The following is a 27654-nucleotide window of genomic DNA, read 5'->3' on the forward strand; positions in this document are numbered from 1 at the left end:
TGTTTTAAAGCTGTAGTAAGTTTCAAAAAAGATCAGTTACATTTTTTTTTTAATATATGTTAAATATTCTGTCAAATGTTATGAATACAAAAACCTATGATATTGCTCACCTTGGTTTCAATTCATGTGCTGTAAAACCTCTCTCTCTGGCACATTTTAAAAATGACAAATCATGTTTAAACACAATTACTTTTTTTTTCATTTTTCACCTTATATTATTGTACCCTTTACTTCCATAATTGGATACATTTTAGCTTTACCATGATTTCTTCCATTTTGAGGTAACTTTGTGTAATCTGAAACTTAAATTATTATACATGTATGTGGATTTCCATATGACGGAATAGTATATTTTATAGTGTTGTCCTAATGAAACATACAGCTTCAAATATCCTAAAGCAACACTTTTCTTATTCTTGTTATAATGTCAAAGCAATGTTCTCAGTTTGAACTCAGATTGGTAAACAAAATTATAAAATACCAAAGCAGAACTCTTAAAAACCACAGTTGTGACCATGCCAAGGGAGACATTATAGAATCAATCAAGGGGAAAAAAAATTGCTCCGTAGAGTGACATGCAGTCACCTTTTACAATAAAGCACTGGGGATATCAGGTGTGATTCTAATACAATACACAGTGCTCATCAAGCCAAAAATAACATTTCTAGACAAAAGGTTACAACAGAAAAATGATGGACAATTGTTCACCATTGATATTTTGTCTAAAGAGGCTGACAAATGCCATATCATAGATTACCAAATATTACCTGTTATATACAGGTGTTCGCGACGCCTATATATCATAAAAATGTCACCTCAATCAAACTTGATCACCAAAGTGATTCAAGTGACACTGATATAGATGTTTTAAAATCGCTTACCAGCAGAAAAGTTTAACGATGGTTTCTCCATACAGGAGCAGAGAATGCGAATATGTCACTGTTGGAATGTCATGTTAAATATTACGTTACAAAATCTATTTTGTAGTTGATGACTAGAAACTCGTAGATTATCTTTGTAGACGAGATTGAAGTTTGGTTAAACAGTTTCATTTCAGTAATACGTTACCATAACTTTAGTATGCAAATACGCTTCCTACACCCATCTTTTTTCTTTGTGCCTTTTCGGCCGTTTTTTGACTGCTCCACGTGCTCGCCGGTGTTTCGTGCGATCCGTCATTTCTGGTGACGTCTCGCTGTTTCCGGTTTGTTTACGTTTTGTTTTTTGTTCGGTTTTTTCGTTGCTGAGGCTTCGTTGCCATTTTTTTTAGGTAAGATTAGTGTCACCTAACACTGTTTTTACGTGTTTAGTGTGTTTTTCTTATATTTTACGTTTTAACCGTATTTTTCTTACCTTGTTTTCGTAATTGTCATTGTGCCTGGGTTTGCAGTTTGATTGGGCTGCCTTGCTTCGGACTCTCCACTACAGTAAGACGAATTCGCATACTAAAGTTATGGTAACATATTACTGAAATGAAATTAAGGTTTTTCAATGTAAAACCAATTTTCATGATGTAATACTTACCATAACTTTATGGAGTCCCATCCTTCTGCTCCCTTTCCTCCTCAGCCATTTTGCCCCTGTGGCTCCATAAAGGGTTTTTGAGGAAGGGAGACCACTCTATGTTACTCTCGTCGAGTACGAGATGAGGTACGGTAGGGAGACGGGATTCTCAAATTTTATGTTTGTTGGGGCTACAAAGATGGGTGTAGGTAGCGTATTTGCATACTAAAGTTATGGTAAGTATTACATCATGAAAATGGGTTTTACATTCAAAAACCTCAAATTTATTGTACATGCTTTAAGTGCAATTTGACTTTGACGGGTGCAGAGGATTTAATAAAAATACAATAAATAACATTGATATTCTTTTCATGAATTTTATAAAACTTATCACTAAAATTGTCGAGAGAAACATTGGAGATCAAACTGACAAGACAAAACAATGAATCGGTGCCAAAGTATCTGATTACGATGCGTCCACACGAGTTATTTAACCTCCCCGGAGTATTACATAAACTCGGAATTACTTTACACCCAGAAAATAGAGCTTATACAAGTTTTTACGTTAAAGCATCTCATCTACTTTAACGTCTTTCCTGCTGGAAAGACATCCTCAGCAAATACGAAAGAATGAGAGTTAAATGTTACAGTCTTATGTGACCTGTGGGAAATAAACGTAAAGGTCACCTTTCTTTTGTTATAAGACACAAAGATCTAACCGCTATGGCGATTTATTCCTGGGTTTAACATCAAGTCCTTATTGTATATAAATGTTTTTGGTTTTTCCAGAAATGATTTTTTTGCCCTGTTAACCTTATATACCTCCATTGGCAATGACTCCCTGGGGACTTAGAAATATCAGAGGGGAATACATTTTAAATAATTAATGGAATTGATTGAGAAAAAGTCCATAATCAACCAACTGAAACTATATTTAAAAAAGGTTTCATTATATTTTTACCTTTGCTATGGTATATAGAAAGTAGACTTCAAAGAATTCATTTCTTTTAATGCATGTAAGTGTTATAACACAAAATATCATAATTCCATTTTGAACTTTCACTCTGACCTCAGATGACCATGACCTTTGAATAACCTTTAATTTGCCTCATGGTGTAGGAGCAAATGGTCAGTTCACCAGCTGTCAATCAAACCCTCATTATCACATTGACTTTCCATTTTGTATTGTTCACAATCGGACATTAGCTCCAACAAAGAAAATTGTATAATAATTTCAATAGACAAATTTACAGTCTAAATCTGCAGCATAATGGAAATTACCACATAACTTTGAATGACCTTGGACAGATTGAAATTTGACCCAGAACATCACTGATATCGAAGGCTAGTAGGATACCTTACATTTCCTGTAGTCGTCAAACAAAAATGTCTGTGGCTGATGAGGGAGACAGGATTAGCAGTAAACTCCGTAACGATCCACAGAGGCGACTCTTTTCTCTGATCAGCATGGGTAGCTTAGTAAATATTGCAGGATCAATTCATTTCAGTCTAATTTTAATAACTCTATTTCTTATTTTTAATGAGCTTTATAAATACGTTATTTAGAAAAAAGGTCATTACAATTTTGATAATGAAATTGTCAGCTTTCAAGCAGTTATATTAAATAAAATATATTGCATGGAAATTAATCGTCATTAATATATATCAAAAAACTGTTTCAATATTGAATTATCATTTCCATGCACTTTTTGCAAATTTATAACTTCCATAATTCTTTTGTACAGAATCATTTTTTGCTTTTGTTTTTTCCTTTGTCAAGCTGACAAGTAAAGCTAGACATCCCTGCCATTGTCAGGGAACCCTTGAGATGCTGTTCAACCAAGCATGAAGCAGTCCTGTCATTCTTCCATCCAGAGCAGATTCAACATGTCCTTCTCAATGGAGTGTGAAAGCGCTGATCGAAGCTCTGACAAGATTACTTGTATTTGAAATTCTAGACCTGTTTCAGATCAACTCAGGGTCGTCCCTGCCCAATGGCATTGTCAGCTTTTAGCACCATCTACAGGATTTTTTTTTTTTCTTTCTACATGAAACCTACTTTTGTCTTTTTCTTTTCTAAATTTCTATCAATAGCACAGGTCAGCTTTTCTAAATTTCTATCAATAGCACAGGTCAGCATATGGTATGTTCCAGGTTCTGGAGCTGAAGGAAAGCCTGAGTACCATCTAATAAAACCACAGGCCTACAGTTAATACCTTGCAACTGTTCCACATAGGTTTACAACATTTGAAACATGATCTAGATGGCCAGTATAGAAGTATATTAACTCATTCAGCCCTGAACATTCATAATGAACTGTTCCAGGCTTTGAATCAGAAGAGTCCAAATGTGCCTTCAGGGGTGAATAAGTTAAGTTAACCACTCAGAAACTGCAGTCAAGAGATGTTAACAAGTGATAGAATATCACACGTCTTTGAACCTGTATGCATATCCCTTTTAAAGGTCACAATTGGTCTCTCTCCATAGATTTTACATACCAGAGGAATAATGGTGGAAAGAATGATCTGAGAAATTTGAGTAATATTACAAATATGTTACAGTTTACATACATTTTATTATCAGTTTACTAAAACATCTTCAATCAAGTCACCAGAATAATTTGAACCAATAGAACAATGATGAGACATGGTTCTCTTATATCTATGCTGTTTATGACATCAGCACATGAAAAAAACAGCCATATTGGGAGATTCTATTGGCATAAAGGTCAAGGTCATTGCTGATCCTGACAATTGCCTAAGTCATGTCTACTGAACCGTGAATCTTGGAATATTCACTTAACTGCAAATAATGATTACTATCTGGTTAACAGAAACGACTGGAAACTCCATAAGTTTTAGGGGTCAAAGGTCAAAACCAATCAAGGGCAGATAATCCAATCACAAGTGATCGTGTGTAGTAATGTGATAGCGCCACAAGGCCATATATGGTAAGAACGCATTGACCAGTCAATCACAGAGGGACCAATCAACGCTGAAGGAAATCGGAATGGACTAATTCCCAAATGACGATTTGATTGCGATTAGATTATGACATCACAGAAACAGTTTTTTTCCTTTACCGCCCAATACGCCTTGTGATGAGCAAACGATTGGTCAATTTCCTGTCATTCTCTGCGATGACCATTGATTTTCTCAACTGGTCAGTTAGGATCTATTGTTATCAGGCTTCACAACCAGTGTATTTTTATTTCTCCTTTACACAATAAAGTAACAGACAACCTGAACTATTCATATGGAATCTGTACGGAAGGATATCTTTATTTATGGTCAGTGTCCAAGGATATATCTGATCAATAAAACAACACTTTAGACAATGGGGGGAAATGAAAAATCATCAAACCAAATTGCATTGTAAAATGTATCTGTCTTAGAGCTTGTAAGTCAAATTAATTATGTGGTATGACCAGTCAAAACCCTCTAATTTTTTTAGTTTGACTAAATGACCAATCACAAACCTCTAAAATTTTATTGCCATACACTATTTTTTATTGACCAATCAGAATCTCCTAAAGTTTTCAATGACCAATAAACATTCTTTATAATTTAGTTGATCAAAAGAAACAATCTAAAACATACAATGGCCAATCAAAATCCCTTAAACTTTGATTGACCAATCAGGATCAGAGTTAAATGTAATTTCAGTGCATTTTATAACATGCTTGAGTTAAAAGAACTATTCCCATGTGTGCAAGCTCAGCTTGATGATTGATAAAATGGTAGAAATTCTCCCTTTCAAAATATGATTGTTTTTCAGATCACATTGCTGTTCGAAATTAGATACATGCTACTGGTAATATATTCATTGGAATTCTGGCTAATCCTTCCATTTTAATTTGATCAATTTCAATACGTTACACAAAATCATTTGAATGATGCAATTACATATAACCTGGAGACTCAATCGAAGGTGCCTCTTTGATGGAACGGTATTACACTTTTGACAGTGAGACTAGGCTAGATATATATAAATCCACAATGCTGAAGTAATTTACACAAATTAATATCTCTCTCCTTAGTTATAGCTCCAACACGATCTAAATAACCGATACTTGTCAAAAACCGGCCTACGTGGTCACTAATCCATCAGCACAAACACTTGATCTTATACATATGCTGATGTAAGTCAGTCCCCTGGGTCTGTCCACGTAATTACAGCATAGGAACAGACTGAGCAGGATATTGCTTGCATATCGCAAATGTCGCCAACACAGACTTAACCGAACAAATTAACGAGTATTCTGTCACACTGGTTTGATCTGCAACCCACCGTAAAGGAGTTATGGTAAAAACGGTCTTCTATGAGAACCACAGGGTCTTTAAGACAAAAGATGCTGCGACAATGATGCAATGATGTCCATCAGAAAATAATCTGTACGAATACATAACCTACAGAAGAAAGTTTGATGTTGAGCAACATGTTAAATATCAGGCTCTGATTTGGAGCAGGAGCAGGCCAAAACATAAAGTATCAATTGGGCTTGATTAGTTTAATGTCCTATTAACAGCCGGATCATTTAAAAATGTTCCGAGTTTAGATGGTGGAGGAAAGCCAGAGTACCCAGAAAAAGATCAGCAGTCAGTGCCTGACAACTGCCCCACATGGGATTCTAACTCGCAACCCAGAGGTGGAGGGCTTATGGTAATATGTTGGGATATCTTTATCATTTGATCACTTTGGGCGTATTCTGACAACCCTGATGTTGTACATACATGACAAATGCAACATGAGGTGTGAGTCGACACATCATTGAATTCCAATCCTAGAGTCTCTAATTTGGTAAAGAAAAGAAGATATGGAGGCCATGATGTGGGTAACATTTAAAACAAACCTCTCGGGACCAGAAGAATCACTACATAATAAGTGTAGTTTGTTATACACACATATTATAGATATATCACAGGAACATTGACAGGGAATGAAAATTACTATGTTATAACTATGAATTTGATGTATACATATTCGTTTTAAACATGCTTTACTGTAATTACAAATGAGCTTAGAGTGTACATAGCAAAAGAAAAACCACGCAAAAAAAAAGTCTCAGCTGACAACGTTCACCCTTAGTTATGAAAGAAACTGAGATTCTGCAATCAATTGTACATGAAATAGCTAAATGATACTATTCAGGGATAGAAAACATATCAACAGATGTCTTACAGTGGCATATGACATACATGACATGAGGAGCTTGCAGTTATACATGACATACCTAAATGATGCCAATTCAATTACACTGAAAAAGTACAAAATGTCAGTCAAATTCCAAAGTGTGAAAAGTGCACTCATCTAAGACACTAGCTTGATTAAAGAAAGGCCCTGACGATGCATAACATTGGTGTTTTATATTACGTACCATTACCGCGGCAGTGGCCACGGATAACGTTATAATAAAGACAAGACAGATGATGCTGATAGGCAAATGGAAACCCCGATCATACCAATATCTCTGATCATTAGTTCCGAAATAAAGTTATGAATATGAATGATATCGTCTGATTACCAAATCCCTGCCCGAGGATACAACTGGGCTAGAAAACGGCCGTAACATGCTACATGTATAGATGTGTTTGTGGCACGTTATAGGCAAAAGCTAAAAGAGTTTAGGCAAAAGAAACGAAAACTTTTACTTCCAATTCCTCTGCGGAAAATAAGCAGAGGACTTTTTTACAAAAAAACTTAAAACAAATTTTAGGTTCTTAAGTGCTTATATAATAAATTTAAAGCTTTCTCAAGATTTAAGCCATAAAAGCAATTAAGATTCTTTAAACCAATTGCCTTTTATGGTTACCCAAAATTATACTGGAATAATAACTTAAATATCATGCTTTGTTGTTTTGGTGAACATATCTGTATCAAAGGGGAGGAGGCCACTGTAATGACCACGAGATGTCACAACATATTACCACAAATCCTCCACTTTTGGGTCACAAGTTCAAATTCCATGTGGGGCAGTTGCCAGGTACTGCCCACAGGTTTTCCTTTATTTTCTACAGGCACTCCAGTTTTTCTCCATCTCCTTAATGTAATATGTCCATAAATGGCCCTGACTGTTAATAAGATATGTTAAACCAATCAAATCAATCTAAACTGTATAAAAGGTCATTAACCATTTGTACAGATATGACGGGTTGGGGAGATCAACCTGGCATTTACTGCTTAACATTGTATCACTAGAATTGAAAAGGTATAATAGCAAACTCCACTCACTGGTAGTGAAGTAGCTTCAGTATAACCACCTGATCAGCTCAGAAGTGAAAGGCTAGTGGTAGGATGTCTAGCATCTTACCTTGTTTGTTTGTTTGTTTAATTAACTAACGTCCTATTAACAGCCAGAGTCATGTACGGACGGCCTCCCATGACACATGCGGTGTGTTGCGTGTATGAGATGCAGGTGTGTGTTTTGGGAGACTGTATAGCGGAACTGTTGCCCTTTTTATAGTGCTATATCACTGAAGCATGCCGCCGAAGATATTCAGTCTGATCCTTGGCTCTAAAGTGGAGGATGTGTGGCAGATCGTCAGACACCTTGACCACTTGACCACTGCAGACAAGAGGTCCAAGGCTATAGTAGTGAGAGTTGCACTGAAAACTAAAAGCATAAGACCATCATGTTGTAGATACAATATCAAATTAATAGAAACATGTCCAAAATCTGAACCATAAAACCATCTGTAAGCCAGACGATAGATGACTTTTAAGTGATAAAAATATCAGACACTTTAACCACTGGGCCCTCTCATTCTACTCGCAAATACACTAATGGCAGGAAAGGATCAGCTGGAAATGTGTGCTACGTTTAAGAATAAACCAAATTATGTTTTATCAGGTTTTTTTAAGCAAGGCAGCAAATTAAAGATAGAGAAGATGGCTCATAGAGATAATGCTATTTTGTCTATCTTATGTAATGACCATTTCAGTATATGTTATTTAAGAACTAATAGAGAGACTGTAAGTTTTATCTCAGTAGACAATTTTCTTTTAATATTGAATTGTTCTGCCTTTAATGAAAATAACTCCCAATCTAAATTTGAAACGCCTAGTCAGACATTTTTACAGCTCTGATTTTGTTTTAATTCAAACAGTACCAATTTCAAATCTAAATCAATCTTCCTCTAGATATAGAAACTAAAGTCCTTGGAAGTCTGGAACAAGATTTAATAAAATCTGTGGTTTAATTATAGTAACGGAATTAGCTTTAAACCTATTTATAAACATCAAACACACAAGAATGTTGGTTAGCAAAATCATCCTGGATCATCGTTACAGCCACATTGGGTTTTACTAAACATCAGTTTGTGGGTTGAGTTTTGGGAACACAAAATAACCATCAGTTAGACTGTGCACATATAAACCTATTAGTGTAAATAAATAATAACAAGCAAATTTGTGGAATTCATATCCCATGCTTTCGATAATCAAAGGCCCATAACCCCGCCAAATAGGGTCCGATGAAAATGCCGAGCGACTTCCTCCGAACCCTTGGCACATTTAACCATGTGACCAAGTTACAAAACAATTGCATAATATTTGTGGCAATTATTGCATGGAAACCAAGCATCATTGAACGGATACAACTGAAAACAGTTGAAAATGGTGTTTTTCGTTATTCAAAGGGCCATATCTCCGCATAATAGGGTTACTTTTGAAAGTGCCAATCAAACTCGGCCAAGGTCCCAAAACATTTAACCATGTTACCAAGTTTTGAGAAAACCTGGTAATATTTGCGAGAGTTATTGAACGGAAACAGACAAACAATGGGTTTTTCGTTACTCAAAGGGCCATAACTCCGCCAAAAAGGGTCCGATGAAAATCACTGAAGATTTTTGGCAGTTGTTTGCCCGGAAACTAAGCATTACAGACAGATAGACAGACAGACACATAGACTCTAATTAATATCACCCGTTTCGATGAAAGCGGGGGATAAAAAGGTTATTATCTATTACTGAAAACAATGGGCATTGATGCAACCAACATTATCACACTCAAAAAATAAGTAGTAAAACAAAATATTGGTACGTATTTAACGCGCTCACCTCATGGGGATAATACATCCCATAATATGAGGTGGTGGCAGCCATCTTGGTTGTTTGATTTACAAAAAAAAAATATTAGAAATTGTCTTCATAGCAAATCGTGAATGTGAGTAAAAATAGAACTATGCAAAATAAGAAAATATCACTTGAGAGTAAATCATGGTTCTTCCAAAGCCTTTGGGCACCAACGAAATAACTTTCTTATAAGATTAGTTTGTTATACGGATCGTAGAAACAACATGAAGGAACCTTTACAGGGAATGAAACTGCTACATTATAGCAATGAACTTGTTGTAACCGCGCTCAATATGAAATACGTTTTACTGTAATTAGATCATGAATTTAACAAGAATTGTTCCTCAGAGATTAACACAGTGGTGTTTAGTCAAAATAAGATGGCATTGGTACTGATTTAACAGTGACAGCCATGAACCATATTCCCAAACATGACACGGGGTATGAGAACTTATCATATATGGGCAAATATACAGAAAGTGATAGACTGTCATAAAATTACAAAGAAAACAAAAGAAAGTGCTCCAGAAAAGCAAGATCAATTACACGTACAACTACTCTGGTTTCTGATTGGGTGGATTTTCAGTAGAACCAGTACTGGTCAAAATTGGTACACATCCATTTTCAACGCAATTAATCAGATCAGTGTACTAGATTCATTCATAATTCATGAGACTTTTTGTTAAGCTGCTCTCCTGGGAACACCAAAGCTAGTGCGGATAGATCGGCTGGTAACAGGTGCTATCATCTCCTAGTTGGGTAGGCGGGTTTGGGCTAGGTGAGTTCTAAAAAACCAGTGTCATCAACATGGGTTGCACCATATCAAATGAGAGAAGAAAGACAACACAACTAATAGATGAGAGAGTCAGCAAACCACTGGCTATCAGTAGGAAAACATAATAATAGATATTGCACATTGTACATCTCTCATCTCATCATGTTTCAAGAGAGATGGTGAAATCCAGACATCATAAATAGGGGGAAACAACATATATGATACCCTGTAACAAATGTGGCTTAATTGAACCTTAATATTGCAGGATAGGATTGAATACTGAATTTATATGACTACATTTGATGTATCTTTTAACTTCTTTTAACTATGTACCTATCCATAAGACAATGCTCTTACTTTGTATTTCAATTGTTCCCTATACCTTGTGACATACTGCTTTTATTTCCAACTTTATTGCAATTTTACTGTCCTTCGCTACATAGCGCTTCAAAAAACTTCCAATTTTTTTTAATTTGCAGTCTATATTAAGATCTTTAAAACAATCTTAAAACCGTCATTTCTTGTACTTATATTCAATTCATTCATATAAGATAACTAACAAAAATTTTCTGGTTCTACAAAAAATATCGAGTAAATTTTCAATACACACATATTATTCAAAGAATTTTAGTGGAAGGAAGCTAAAAAGAAGACATCTAATTATTTCGCTCGAATCAAATATGCAGCAGCATATTCTGGCCAAATATATTGAGTTCATGTCAACAAAAACTGCTTTTAAGCTTCCAACTCAATGAGTGCATGGCTTTCAACGTCTTCAAACATCCTTATGATTTTCTATTTGAATTAAACAACACCAGCCAGATGACTATGACTGTTCAGGTCACCTTGCCTTGTTCAATCTCTGGTGTTCATTGTACCATGATTAACTCCAAATATTTTATTATTCTTTCCTATGTTTGGACGCATTGTATTGGAATATTGATTCAACTACACAGTAAATATCCTAGAGCCAGTTATTTTTGCATTTTTGCAAAATGACATTTTTGAAGTTTTTAGCCACTGATATGCTTACGAAAATGTAATCTGTAAAAACAAAATATATTATGAATAACATTTAACTTTTTTAGTTTTTTGTCTGAAGTAAAAATTGAATTTTAATATTGCAAAATTGCTCACTATATGTTGAATTAATTTGACAAATGTCGCTACAATGTCAGTTGGTTAATTTTAAGTTGAATTGGACTTGAATTGGATCAATCTAAAATAAGATTGATTACTCCAAATGAAAATGGACAATTGCCTATTAACAAATTTTAATTGTTATAGAATACTCTCATTATCATTTTAATAGCAAAATCATAAATATGGTAGATCTGGTGTATGACAGGGAGGATCACTTTTCCAACACCTTTTGTAGAATCTATTAATATTTTCTTATTTTACATCATTTCATAAATGCTAAGTTTCGTCAGATCTTAATATTCTTTTCTACTTCTTGGACTGCACAAATTATTTCCGAATGTTTGCACTTGTGTGTAATCAGGAGGGAGATAACTCCCTGTAAGATATAAGAGATATGGGACACACCCCGGTGACATCCAAAGTTTTATATATTTCCCTTATTATATAAACCCCGAAATATCATAAATTAAATACAAGTTGAGATTTGAGTTATTGATAATGTTAATTCTGGAATCAGGTTCTGCTTCTTTTCTTCATTTAAGGATAGTTAAAAACTAGCTGGTCCTTTCCATCCTGTAACTACAGTGAGAAATCATTTCCATGAATATGTAGATATCAGATATTTGTTTGACACTTAGAATAGGAAGACTTACAGTGCAACCTGTCAAAACCGACCATTGTCGTATCGAGATCCCTGTTCATTCCTGTGTAAGAATTTTTCTTCTTAATCTTCATAATAAAAACCTGTTTAATCCAGAAACCTGTCTATACGGACCAAATATGTTAGTTGCGATGGCATCCTGTTTAGACAAGTTATACTGTACTTTTTGATACCCAAATATTAAGTAGGCACTCCTGAAATAAAGAGTAAACAACAAAAATCAAGAATAGAAACAAAAGTTGACTTACTATTGACGTCCAAGTATACCCAGGTTCCATTTCCCGCTTTATCTTTTACACCGTCAACAACAATATATTGACACTCGTACCATCCCTCGTCTTCAGCACGAATATGTGAAATCTCCAGCGAAATTCCGTTCACAAGTTTAATCCGTCCCTGAAACTGAGGATTCACAATAGGCTGATATCCTATGTACTGTAGATAGACTTCTTGTGAGAGGCCATCCTTTTTCCACTCAATCACTCGGTTACCTTCTTTATCATTCTCTATTGTCATTTCACAGTCTAGCACCAAACTTCCACCTAAATTAGTCGCCTTTCTCGTTGTAACGCCGGTTATTGTAACAACCACTGAAAAGATAAAAAAAAATGAGGTCAATTGATGAAGAAAATTTAGAAAACAATAATCTTTTATACTTCGATGATCAAAATTTCACTACCATGGCAATGACTTTTGAATATTATTCCCGCGAAATTGATCAAACTTGTTGACCAAGAGCACATGGCCAGGGTAGGTTAACTGATCATAACTTAAGTTATAACATCTTTCTTTCTTTTTTTCTCCCATTCTTATGGCCTAATTTCAACATCGGATAGCATGCTATTGTACAAATTGCAATGAAACAGAGGTAAATTTAACATCTACATTGCACCAGAAATCATTGAAAAAAGTTAAAAGCCACTGTTGCGTTTTTTTGATAGACATTTTTCTTCATTAAATGCTTTTCTAGCAATATTACTATAGTAGCCTACGGTTACAAAATAGACTGCAGAGTTATAGCAAAGAAAGTTGTTTATTGGCTTCAGGGTTTCTATAAAATGGGAAAAAATCTAATTACTAAAGGTATAGGACAAGGAGGTGACCTATTTACCCTTCTTTATATTGCTTATATTTCAATAAACAGATATAAGGCAAGGAGGTCCTATTTACCCTTCTGTATAACTTTTTTATTTCAATAAATAGGGAGGTCCTATTAAACTCTTCTTTAAAGCGCTTTCAATCTTCTATACTGGTGTAAGTCAAAGTGTTCCCTTTTACCCTTCTTTATATTACTATTTCATTCCTACAATTTTGTATTGATTTAAAATTCATTCTTAAGAGTATAACATGAACAAAATTAATTGGCTGATGAAATTTTGGTATTGAAGTATAAATTAGATATTTTAGTCTATTGAATCAAATAACGTAATGTAAAGATATCATAAAAACCATTAAGGATCTGACAAATAGGAGCAATAAACTGTAATCTGTAACTAGGTTTTTTAGTATTATTTGGAGAAATTCAAAAATTCTGGTGGCATTTTAAGATGCATCAGTTAACGTTTGTGACATCACCCTACACCCAATATTTTCCATCACAATTTGAATGCTATTCGAGCCATTTCCTCCATTCATTCAATAGTTTCAGAACACTAAGAAATGGTAATGAATCTTCCACAAAAAGATCAACAAAAACCAATTTGGTTTTATGTGTTGTTGTCTAAACCAACATGACGTACGGGGATACTTATAGCGTTAACACACACAGATCTTGTCCTGTTTAAGTGATTGAACATGTCCAGATATCTATAGGCTTACAGTAAACAAGGATTCAGCCATTCACATAGAATAATGTTTTATTCATAGTATCAGCATGGTTTGTTTGCGTTTTACTTCCTCTTAACAGCTCTTTGGACAAGTCAGGTTTCTGGCAGTGGTACTGACGGTCAAGTGGTGGAGGAGGAGGAGGAAAAACAAGAGTTCCTCGAAAAAAAATCAAAAATTTTTGGAACGTACACAGCAACTTCCAGACATATGTCTCAAAGGTGGGGTCTAGGAAAACAGTGTCAGACATCTTAACCACTCAGCCACTGTTATCAAGAGTTCAAGAGCCAAGAGAAGAATGTCAGACATCTTAACCACTCAGCCACTGTTATCAAGAGTTCATGGGCCAAGAGAAGAATGTGAGACACCTTAACCACTCAGCCACTGTTATCAAGAGTTCATGGGCCAAGAGAAGAATGTGAGACACCTTAACCACTCAGCTACTGTTACCAAGAGGAAGAGAGCTAGAGGTAGAATGTCAGACACCTTAACCACTCAGCCACTGTTATCAAGAGTTCATGGGCCAAGAGAAGAATGCCAGACACCTTAACCACTCAGCCACTGTTATCAAGAGTTCATGGGCCAAGAGAGAATGTGAGACACCTTAACCACTCAGCCACTGTTATCAAGAGTTCATGGGCCAAGAGAAGAATGTGAGACACCTTAACCACTCAGCCACTGTTATCAATAGTTCAAGAGCCAAGAGAAGAATGTGAGACACCTTAACCACTCAGCTACGTTGACCAAGAGGAAGAGAGCTAGAGGTAGAATGTCAGACACCTTAACCACCCAGCCACTGTTACTAAGTTCAAGGGCCAAGAAAAGAATGCCAGACATCTAACCACTCAGCCACTGTGACCAAGAGGTGGAGAGCTAGAGGCAGAATGTCAGACACCTTAACCACTCAGCCACTGTGACCAAGAGGTGGAGAGCTAGAGGCAGAATGTCAGACACCTTAACCACTCACCCACTGTGACAAAGAGGAAGAGAGCTAGAGGCAGAATGTCAGACATCTAACCACTCAACCAGTGCTATCAAGAGTTCAAGGGCCAAGAGAACAATGTCAGACACCTTAACCTCTCAGCCACTGTGACCAAGAGGTGGAGAGCTAGATGCAGAATATCAGACACCTTAACCACTCAGCCACTGTGACCAAGAGGTGGAGAGCTAGATGCAGAATGTCAGACACCTTAACCACTCACCCACTGTGACCAAGAGGAAGAGAGCTAGAGGCAGAATGTCAGACACCTTAACCACTCAACCACTGTGAACTAGAGGTGAAGAGCTAGAAGTAGAATGTCAGACACCTTAACCACTCAACCACTGTTATCAAGAGTTCAAGGGCCAAGAGAAGAATGTCAGACACCTTAACCACTCAGCCACTGTTATCAAGAGTTCATGTGCCAAGAGAAGAATGTCAGACACCTTAACCATTCAACCACTTTGAACTAGAGGTGGATAGCAAGAGGTAGAATGTCAGACACCTTAACCATTCAACCACTGTGAACTAGAGGTGGATAGCAAGAGGTAGAATGTCAGACACTTTAACCATTCAACCACTGTTAACTAGAGGTGGAGAGATAGTAGAGAGATAGAGGCAAAATGTCAGACACCTTAACCATTCAGCCACTGTTATCCATAGGTGGATTATACATGACAATCTCAAGAAAGACAGACAGACATACAGACAGACAAGTGGACAAAAGGAAAAAAACTCAAGTCTGTTTTAGTTTCATCCACAAGAGAACTGATGGAATCAGACACAACACTTGTTTGTAGACTTGATAAAGTTATCAGATAAAACATTTTTTTTAAATCATATATGATATTTTATTGTAATCAAACCATTACTCGGCATCAATCTGAAAACTCACTTTGATCCTCTCAGCTATCTAGGATGTACCTAAAGAATAACCTGGGCAGAGACAATCAAATTCACGATTCATAAAGAATTAATAATGAAGGAACCCAACAATCACCAAGTCTGCTGTGATTCGTGTTTGTGTGGGTAACGTGGACATTCCATATTTTGCAGAGGAAATATCGGGAATACAGACCCCCAGGAGTGATAGATGGACAGTAGACATCAAAAGTTGTTAATTTCATATAAGGAGTCAAGGTGAATAAACCCTTACAGGTCAATAAGTGTAAATACAGGCTAGACAGAGAAAAAACCCTGAGGAGGTAATCATTATATAGATCACACAAAGTAAAAGTTCAATTATATATAAACACAACATTTGTTTATATCCTACTTCTTGCCCAACAATCCTGTGGTCAGTTATTAAGGGAGAGTCTCCCCTGTATAGTCCTACAGTCCTAAGGTCAGTTAAGGATAACCTCCCCTGTTTCATCCTACAGTCCTAATGTCAAGGACATGCAGCTTCCCATTCATTGCCCTATAATTCTAAGGTCATTTGAGGACAAGTAATATCCTAAAGTGAATTCTTCTAAAACAACATAGACTTAACATTATAGCTACAAGAGTAGAGCTGACTATGATGCTGCGTTTAGTTTATGTACCCCACATCCGTCACAGCCTCGCAGTATAGACAACGAACATTATATAATAACTCACGACAGTCGCCAGCCTATATCACATTTGTCTGTCACGACATGAAAACGACAAACATATCTTAAACTGCAGATAAAAAAAAGAAAATTTTGGTATATTTCCTTAACTGTCAGTGCCGTTACCATAACAACCATTGATACTTTCAACAGAGCTACACTTCCCATAACCTGCATAGAGAAAACATTCCCTATAATTCATATTGTTTATGTCTCTATCTAAACTTCCTATAGCCGTGTTTGTAACGCACCGTAACAAATGGGACGCATTGTCACTTTAATCTTACAAATATTTCAATATAAGGAATCTGGAATCTCCAGAGTTTAGGAACTAGAAAGAGAGAAGATATTTATGCCGTGCAAAAACAGTACGGTGAAATGTAATATTGAACATTTATGTATTGAAAAGATTTCATAACAGTCTACAGTGTGATTCTAAATAACATCACAGTCAGGCTTACATATACTAGACTGCTTGGCCTTAGACAATAATTCTTTTATTGTTCATAAAACTTTTGTTCTTTTTTTTTATGAAGATCGTATAATAAATATAAAAAGATAAAGAAAGTTTACAGCTGAAAAGGTCTTTTACAGAATTTTTTCTCTCCACACCCTCCCCTCTCTCTCTCTCTCTCTCTCTCTCTCTCTCTCTCTCTCTCTCTCTCTCTCAAATATTCCAAGTTTGGCATCTTGTTTGAAATTCTGTATCTAACTGAAATATCATTGAATTTCTTCATTATTTTTTATTCAGATATCTGTTACATTATCTAATCTAATATACAATTCCAATTACATGTACAGGATCAGAAATAACATAAGCATTTACGATATGATTATTTTCTAAATGTAGTATTCATTATCTTGATTGCAACCTAAAATTTCAAGTTTCTTCAAATATTAGTATAAACATGGGTAACTTCAAACTTAATTGGAAAACTGCTCTGTGATTTTTAACATATTGACAAAATCACAGAATTGTGACAGAAATTCAATTACTCTCAGATAAATATCAATTTTACAGGCATCCAAAAAGAAAACTAGGAAATATATCAAAGACAATGACATTAAAGCTGAATGGGATTGATGCCACAGAACAGGACATAATGGGACAGGACAGAGTTGGGTATAAAGGAGTGGAATGGTAACGAGTGGACTGGAAAGGAGTGGGATGGAAAGGACTGGGGTGGAAAGGAGTGGGACAGAAAGGTGTGGAATGGAAAGGAGTGGGACGGAAAGGACTGGGGTGGAAAGGAGTAGAACAGAAAGGAGTGGGACGGAAAGGACTGGGTTGGAAAGGAGTAGAACAGAAAGGAGTCGGACGGAAAGGAGTGGAATGGAAAGGCGTGGAATGGAAAGAAATGGAATAGAACAGAGTGGGATGGAAAGGAGTATGACTGAGAGAAGTTGGTTGGAAAGGATTGGAATTGAAAGGGGTGGAATGGAAAGGAGTGGAATGAAAAGGAGTGGAATAAAGAAGTGGGGTGGAAAAGAGTTGAATGGTAAGAAGTGGAATGGAAAGGAGTTTGATGGAAAGGAGTGGGACAGAAAGGACTGGGATGGAAAGGAGTGGGATGAAAAGGAGTGGAATGGAAAGGAGTGGAATGGAAAGAAGTGGAATGGAAAGGAGTGGAATGGAAAGGAGTGGAATGGAAAGGAGTGGTGTTGAAAGGAGCGGAATGGAAAGGAGTGGGACGGAAAGCAGTGGGATGGAAAGCAGTAGGACAGAAAGCAGTGGGACGGAAAGCAGTGGTTCAGAGAACTTTGGACAGAATAGTACGGGATAGACATATGTACATTATATACTATATGACCAAATTTATTAATTTCTTTGTGGGAACACAATAAAACAATTTATGTGTTTTTGGACAGAAATCTCACACAAGAAAAGTAAAGAATTGAAACTCTTTAAGATTGTAAGGGACATTTATGATGTAAATTACAGTACACCTTACATTAATATTTAAACGTGTAGCACCAGTTTTATAGTACATAACCCACAAAAACATACTTGTGATCCAGATCGAAGAGCGGAACGGCAAATCCAATATACACCAGGACCATAACACTATTAGTAAAGAGTTTTTCTGACTTTGACTTAAGAGTTGGAAAAGTTCCTGATATTTCATTTAAAATGGATTTGTTTAAGTGATTTTGTTCACACAGCGACTACGGTTGGGGAATGTCTTTCAGACAACCTGATCCGTACAGATACATGCATTTTACAATTCACAATAGAAAACTGCTGGAAATTCCTTATGTTTCTGTTGAACTTCAAATCATTTTTTGAAAATTTGGCTTAGAGTCAAAAGATTCTAAGAAACTTGGGGAGAGCGGCAGAGTGTTGGTGTTGACTGACTGACTCACAGTGGGTGTCAAGAAAACGAGACACTTTAACAGGAATATCGGAGAATACCATTGTGATATTTATCATCAGTATTTTTCCTCCGTACAGTATTGATCTAGAGCCCAACAACTTCTGGAAGCTGAGAACATGGAAAATAGGTTTTACTAAGATAACTGCAAGTGAATGGTGTCTAGGGAAAGGACTGAGTTTGATACTTATCCGCACAACAAATGTTTACAAGGACAGTAGACGTCTACAGACAAAGTATCAATGGGGTCTACAGTGTACAATGTCTACAGACAAAGTATCAATGGGTACAATGTCTACAGACAAATTATCAATGGGTACAATGTCTACAGACAAAGTATCAATGGGTACAATGTCTACAGACAAAGTATCAATGGGTACAATATCTAAAGACAAAGTATCAATAGGTACAATGTTTATAGACAAAGTATCAATGGGTACAATGTCTACAGACAAAGTATCAATGGGTACAATGTCTACAGACAAAGTATCAATAGGTACAATGTTTATAGACAAAGTATCAATGAGTACAAAGTCTACAGACAAATTATCAATGGGTACAATGTACAGTCTACAGACAAATATCAATGGTACAATGTCTACAGACAAAGTATCAATGGGTACAATGTCTACAGCCAAAGTAACAATGGAGTACAATGTTTACAGACAAAGTATCAATGGGTACAAAGTCTACAGACAAAGTATCAATGGGTACAAAGTCTACAGACAAAGTATCAATGGGTACAATGTCTATAGACAAATATCAATGGGTACAATGTCTACAAAGTACAATGGTAAAGTCTATCACAAAGTATCAATGGTACAATGTCTACAGACAAAGTATCAATGGGTACAATGTCTACAGACAAAGTATCAATAGGTACAATGTCTCCAGACAAAGTATCAATAGGTACAAAGTCTACACACAAAGTATCAATGGGTACAATGTCTACAGACAAAGTATCAATGGGTACAATGTTTCAATCAACAGTATCAAGGTACAATGTCTAAGACAAAGTATCAATGGGTACAATGTCTAAAGACAAAGTATCAATGGGTACAATGTCTACAGACAAAGTATCAATGGGTACAATGTCTACAGACAAAGTATCATGGGTACAATGTCTACAGACAAAGTATCAATAGGTACAATGTTAAGACAAAGTATCAATGAGTACAAAGTCTACAGACAAAGTATCAATGGGTACAATGTCTACAGACAAAGTATCAATGGGTACAATGTCTACAGACAAAGTATCAATGGGTACAATGTCTACAGACAAAGTATCAATGGGTACAATGTCTACAGCCAAAGTAACAATGGAGTACAATGTTTACAGACAAAGTATCAATGGGTACAAAGTCTACAGACAAAGTATCAATGGGTACAAAGTCTACAGACAAAGTATCAATGGGTACAATGTCTATAGACAAATATCAATGGGTACAATGTCTACACACAAAGTATCAATGGGTACAATGTCTACACACAAAGTATCAATGGGTACAATGTCTACAGACAAAGTATCAATAGGTACAATGTCTACAGACAAAGTATCAATAGGTACAAAGTCTACAAACAAAGTATCAATGGGTACAATGTCTATAGACAAAGTATCAATGGGTACAATGTCTACACACAAAGTATCAATGGGTACAATGTCTACAGACAAAGTATCAATAGGTACAATGTCTACAGACAAAGTATCAATAGGTACAAAGTCTACAAACAAAGTATCAATGGGTACAATGTCTATAGACAAAGTATCAATGGGTACAAAGTCTACAAACAAAGTATCAATGGGTACAATGTCTATAGACAAAGTATCAATGGGTACAATATCTACAGACAAAGTATCAATAGGTACAATGTCTACAGACAAAGTATCAATAGGTACAAAGTCTACAGACAAAGTATCAATGGGTACAATGTCTACAGACAAAGTATCAATGGGTACAATGTCTACAGACAAAGTATCAATGGGTACAATGTCTACAGACAAAGTATCAATGGGTACAATGTCTACAGACAAAGTATCAATGGGTACAATATCTACAGACAAAGTATCAATAGGTACAATGTCTACAGACAAAGTATCAATAGGTACAATGTCTACAGACAAAGTATCAATGGGTACAAAGTCTACAGACAAAGTATCAATGGGTACAATGTCTACAGACAAAGTATCAATGGGTACAAAGTCTACAGACAAAGTATCAATGGGTACAATGTCTACAGACAAAGTATCAATGGGTACAATATCTACAGACAAAGCAAAGTATCAATGGGTACAATGTCTACAGACAAAGTATCAATGGGTACAATGTCTACAGACAAAGTATCAATGGGTACAATGTCTACAGACAAAGTATCAATGGGTACAATGTCTACAGACAAAGTATCATTGGGTACAATGTCTACAGACAAAGTATCAATGGGTACAATGTCTAAAGACAAAGTATCAATGGGTACAATATCTACAGACAAAGTATCAATGGGTACAATGTCTACAGACAAAGTATATGGTACAATTCTACAGACAAGTATCAATGGTATAGAAAAGTATCAATGGGTCTACAAAGTACAATGGTACAAGTAAGACAAAGTATCAATGGGTACAATGTCTACAGACAAAGTATCAATGGGTACAATGTCTACAGACAAAGTATCAATGGTACAATGTCTACAGACAAAGTATCAATGGTACAATGTCTACAGACAAAGTATCAATGGGTACAATGTCTACAGACAAAGTATCAATGGGTACAATGTCTAAAGACAAAGTATCAATGGGTACAATGTCTACAGACAAAGTATCATTGGGTACAATGTCTACAGACAAATTATCATTGGGTACAATGTCTACAGACAAAGTATCAATGGGTACAATATCTAAAGACAAAGTATCAATGGGTACAAAATCTAAAGACAAAGTATCAATGGGTACAATGTCTACAGACAAAGTATCATGGGTACAATGTCTACAGACAAAGTATCATTGGGTACAATGTCTACAGACAAAGTATCAATGGGTACAATGTCTAAAGACAAAGTATCAATGGGTACAATATCTACAGACAAAGTATCATTGGGTACAATGTCTACAGACAAAGTATCAATGGGTACAATGTCTACAGACAAAGTATCAATGGGTACAATGTCTACAGACAAAGTATCAATGGGTACAATATCTAAAGACAAAGTATCAATGGGTACAATGTCTACAGACAAAGTATCAATGGGTACAATGTCTAAGACAAAGTATCAATGGGTACAATTTAAGACAAAGACATTCTAAGACAAAGTATCAATGGTATCAATGTCTACAGACAAAGTATCAATGGTACAATGTCTAAAGACAAAGTATCAATGGGTACAATGTCTACAGACAAAGTATCAATGGGTACAATGTCTACAGACAAAGTATCAATGGGTACAAAGTCTACAGACAAAGTATCAATGTGTACAAAGTATCAATGTGTACAATGTCTACAGACAAAGTATCAATGGGTACAATGTCTACAGACAAAGTATCAATGGGTACAAAGTCTACAGACAAAGTATCAATGGGTACAAAGTCTACAGACAAAGTATCAATGGGTACAATGTTTACAGACAAAGTATCAATGGGTACAATGTCTACAGACAAAGTATCAATGGGTACAATGTTTACAGACAAAGTATCAATGGGTACAATGTCTACAGACAAATTATCATTGGGTACAATGTTTACAAGGACAGTGTAGTAAATTTTATTGAATGCAGCGGATTTCATGACGTGGGTCATAAAAGCACCTAGCAAAACAGGAATCTAGCAAGATGTGGCATTCTTTTCAATACATCCTTGTTCAAGGCTGACCTTGCAAAACAGACCACTGATTTTTTTTTCTTTTTCTCCGAATCTTTAGCGTAAATTATTGTTTTCGACTGATTTACCCGACATGAGGTATTCTTGACTTTCGTAGTTCTTCCGTAAGAATTGGTGCTGATTGTAGAAATCACCACCAGAGGGCAGTAAAGTAGTGCAGACCGATCATTAGAGTATATAACTTGTTTTTGGAATGCTGAGTAAATCAAGCCCTAAAACCACGAAGGACTTTATATGCACCAAATAACCTTAACCATCGACGATCGCTTCATTAATAGGGAGAAGCCTTAGACTCCAATAATATTGCTTTTAGATTAAATTTATATATAATGTGCATGGCTTATTGAGAGCAAATAGAATTGATGTGGTGTTTGAAATCAATGATTTGTGCACAAAGTTATGTGTTAAATGTTTTTATAAACAATTGTTGGAAACATATTCATCTGAACAGTCAATTGTCTAGATCTTGAACCATGCATATCGAAATGTTCCAGTCCTTGGTTCCTTGTAGTCTTACATATTCTAACTTCTGACCTTTAACCCTGTGAGCCCTTGACCATTAACCTTAACCCCTGAATCCCCTAACCCCCAAATCTCAAGCTCCTAAATCCGCAAAACTCTCAAAGAATCCCTTCATCTCTGGACCACTCAGCAGATTTCAAGTCCTCGTTATCAGGCAGAAAAGTGCAAAACAGAGTAATGATTGGAACCAAAATGGCAGAACAATAGAAACCATCTGCTCATTATCCAGGAGCATTAGACATAAAGACAGATAGTTGTTGAATTTCCATGGAGAGAATAATTTTGTTTAATTCCATCTTGCAGCTGTTGATTTATTCTTGTTTAATTCAATAGTATCGTTGTGTGCAGTGCTAAAATTCAACCAGCTCTTACAAATGTTTCTTTTTTAAGTTGACTCTGAGACAGACTGACTTGAAATGTAGTTGACCTTTTATGCAATATAAATCACATTTCTCCTTCACTTCTGTCAGAATAAAAAAAAATGTTTTCTAATATTTAATCAAAATCAACCCAAAGAATAACATCAATTGACGATGTCTTTCCAAATTAATACACATGATTTTCCAGCAGACGTCACATGACTATGATATCCTAAATTAGCAGCTAGTGTCATTTAAGAACAATGGTCATGTCATCATGAAGTGGTGGAGGAAAGTCAGAGTACCCAGAGAAAACCCACCAACGATGCAGTGGTCTATACATGGCAGCTGCCTCATATGGGATCGAAATCTTGAAATCGAATGTGAATGGCTTGTGGTTATATGTCAGGATATTTAACAAATTGGACATGGCAACATCCACATGATGAATTAAGCAAAGCAAAAAAGAAACTGTCAAGTAAGCAATTCCTCTAATGGGAAAAGAAAAAGAAATCAACAAGCAGTCATTTGTTCAGTGAAGAAAGGAGCAAAAAATCATATGAAACGATTACTCAAGAAGGAAAGAACTAAAGAAACAAATATTTTCTTAAAAGGAAAAGAAGATTGAGATTGACAAGCAAACATCACATGCCAAGCACACAGAGTTTTTCTTAGCGGAACAATAAAGAACTAGACAGACAAACTTTTTCTTCCAAGTAGAAAAAATCTGAAATCAATGTAAAACAAACATTTTATGAGAAGGAAAAATAACGGTAAACTAGACAAAGGAACATTTCGTGAAGTGCGTCAGTCCATTTCAGGGCTAGACAGCTTCGTAGCATAGATCTGACTACAATGTCCTTGTGCCTTTGCACCAGAATTACATCAGTGTTAAATACCTCTATCTCAAGGTCTATACCTCTAAGCCATATACGTTTTATACTGTCAAATTACTCATAGAAGTCCATTTGCAGCATATTGTCTCATAAAGCATACGTATCAACGTCAATTGCTTGGAGCTGGGCAGACTAACTAATCACATTACTTTGGGGGTGTACGGATGTAGCGTTCCTAAGTAGATTGAGAAACGTATGGTTGGTGGACTTAACAACATTCCTACCTCCACCAAGGAGAGCTCCATTACCTGATTAGTGTTTTCACGGCTAATATCAGGTTTTCCTCGTTAAGGCTAATTACCACAATGTCCATGGTGATTAGTTGGTCAATAATTAGCTCATCGTGGTCATTTTTATGTTATCCGCCATGCCAGTGCAGCCGTAAAAAAACTAATTGTTGTATGCTTGTCCACTATGTATGGAAATGTCCGTATAAATTTCCGCATGGCAGTAGCTCAGGGAAATAAAGCATTAAATCAGCAGTAACCCCACAGGAGGTACATTACATTGGTAAGAGGGGGGTGACATGTACCTTATGTCTTCTAAATGTCTCCACAGAGGGTTAAGGTATTATGATCTTATAAAGGAACTACAGTAAATACTCAATCAAAACTCAGACCACCTGAGACATGGGCACCGTCATGGTCAGTGTGATTAAACCCATCGGATTACCAACAGTCAGAGGATTAGATCAAAGGAATATTAGTAGATGCAGAAAAACATGAAAACATAATTTTTAAATATTTTCTTTTAAATTTTACATTCAAATGTTAAGGGAGATAACTCCAAAAACTATATCGTAAAGGGAGATAACTCTATATACCTAAGAATTATTAAGCAACTTGTTGCTAATACAGACATTATTAAATGAAAATAAATGAAATACAAACACAATTTTCTTTCTTTATCTTCTGCATACTTATACATGACCTTGCAATTTATAATGTTAAAAAAATATAAATATTGAATAGTTACAAAATCGTTATGACTTTTCAACTACAGTTCACCTCGTCATAGTGATTTAAAGTGGTTGACATGTCTGAAATTCCTAAATATTAAGCTGTGGTAGTTTCAGATACAGATATTCTACAACTATGTCTTAAACTGCAAATCTGAGTAACAAGGGACAGCTTGATCAGAGCAGACGTCATACAGCATGTATAGTGGCAGTAGGTTGGTAGTTTATCTCAGGAAACTTAAATCCTTGCTGTAAAGATGTTGAAATTTTCAAATAAAAGTCGCACCATGCTAACTTATACACAGCATACTAAATGACCATAAGTTATGACTTTACCGCAGGCACAACCATTAATATCATGGGATACAACGTCTACTGTACCGTGTGGAGTTCAGGTGACCTTTCCAATAAGTCGCACTCCCCAATTAGATGACATACAGTCAGACATGGCATTAATTAGATGTTAGTAGACACTAGGGACTCAATATACCCTAGGCTAACTTCACTTCACTCAAGCATGTAGTAGGATGTCTGCTCTGATCAGATTGTCCTCAGTAACTTGGACACATGTAGCGTTGTTATTTCGAGAACATAACATCTATAGATACCTTTTTGTCTTCAATATGTTTTTTTTTCATTTCATTTTAGTTATATGTTACCATAACTTTAGTATGCAGATATGCTACCTATACCCATCATTGTAGCTCCAACAAACATAAGATTTGAGAATCTCGTCTCCTTACCGTCACCCGTCTCGCAATCAACGACAGCAACATAGAGTGATCTCCCTTCTTCTTGAACATCTTTCATCATATAAGGCGCAAAAAGGTACAAAATTATTTGAAAAATGTTGCTTTGTCAAATTAGTAGTTATAGATCATTTAAGACACCTAAGTCTTAGAAGGTGAAGAAAGGCTGTTACTTTGAATGAGAAAAAGACCCTTGATAGCTATATATATATAGAAATATGGAAAGGATCTGTATAAGTTAAAAGTTGACACCTTGACAATGCAACTTATCAAATGTAACTACAGCTTAGAGGTGGAGAGCATCTATACCACCAATTGCACCCAGGAGATGAAGGGCTAAGTGGTAGAACGTCGGACATCTTAACCACTTAGCCACTGCAATCCAAAGGTGAAGGACTAGTGGAAGAATATGTCTGACACCATAACTAAACAGCCAACACCCCATAGTGATAAAGGGAGTTCACTTAACCAACATGATTCTTACATAAAGAGGCATCAGATATGTTTGATAAATTTTGTAAATATATTACTCATAAATATATACTTCTTCTTTTATGTCATCATTAAGAAGAAAATAAAAGCATCAGATCAAACCATTGTAGGAGTTTTATCAATTAATGCAAATATGATTAAATTGTTGCATTTGAGTAGATCATGATACACCTGTATCCATGAAAATGATTTGAGCAATTTTAAGACAATGTTTCGGCAATAAACCTTCTATAAATGAATCTAGTAATACATAAGAACCATTACACTTGCGAAGTAAACTATAACACTACCTAGTAAAACATCTCCAGACCCGTGCTAGCCTCCAACCCAGAGTTCCTCTCATTTTATAGTCACACCTGACACCTGTAGCCTCAAACCAAAGTTCTTTATGGCAAGAAAATAAATGTGTGAAAATCTGACACCAATGTTAACAGACGGTGAAAACAACTATTTGCCGAATGCTGACTTCTTATTGTTTTTAAGGCATCGACCTATGCACATGGTCATCGTAAACATCATGTTCAATTGCATGCCCTTTCGTTCACCTCTATACTCATTCACACAAAATATATAGACAATTCTCATCTGTATAGTGCTGCATATAGATTAAGGATGAAAGATCTATGGATAAAGATTTCTTTGACAGTAAGATAGCTCATATACCACTTTTTGTGCAGAATCAGATATCTTATTCATTATATAATATTTATCATGATGTTAAGTGTGTTATCTATGTGCAACTAGAACCCACAACTTTCTGTTTTAGACACGAAGGATTCATAGTATCACCTGACATTTTACCTGTATCTTTAACTCAAGCAAGAGCTGTGTACGACCTAGATTTTGCCAGACAGAAAGTGACCACACCTCTTTCATACAACAGCTTTTC

The 27654-nt window shown here is 35.9% G+C and overlaps 1 protein-coding gene across 1 annotated transcript in view; it reads right to left on the reverse strand.

Moving 5' to 3' along the window:
• The window catches only part of LOC138317672 (uncharacterized), a 329361-nt gene that overhangs the window by 116445 nt on the left and 185262 nt on the right, over positions 1 to 27654 (reverse strand). Inside the window, exon 3 of the mRNA XM_069259496.1 lies at positions 12403 to 12744. Within this exon, the coding sequence (XP_069115597.1) occupies positions 12403 to 12744 (342 nt within the window). The remainder of the gene's footprint in view (positions 1 to 12402; positions 12745 to 27654) is intronic.

This window comes from Argopecten irradians, chromosome 3 (assembly GCF_041381155.1).
Source record: "Argopecten irradians isolate NY chromosome 3, Ai_NY, whole genome shotgun sequence".
Taxonomy (NCBI): domain Eukaryota; kingdom Metazoa; phylum Mollusca; class Bivalvia; order Pectinida; family Pectinidae; genus Argopecten; species Argopecten irradians.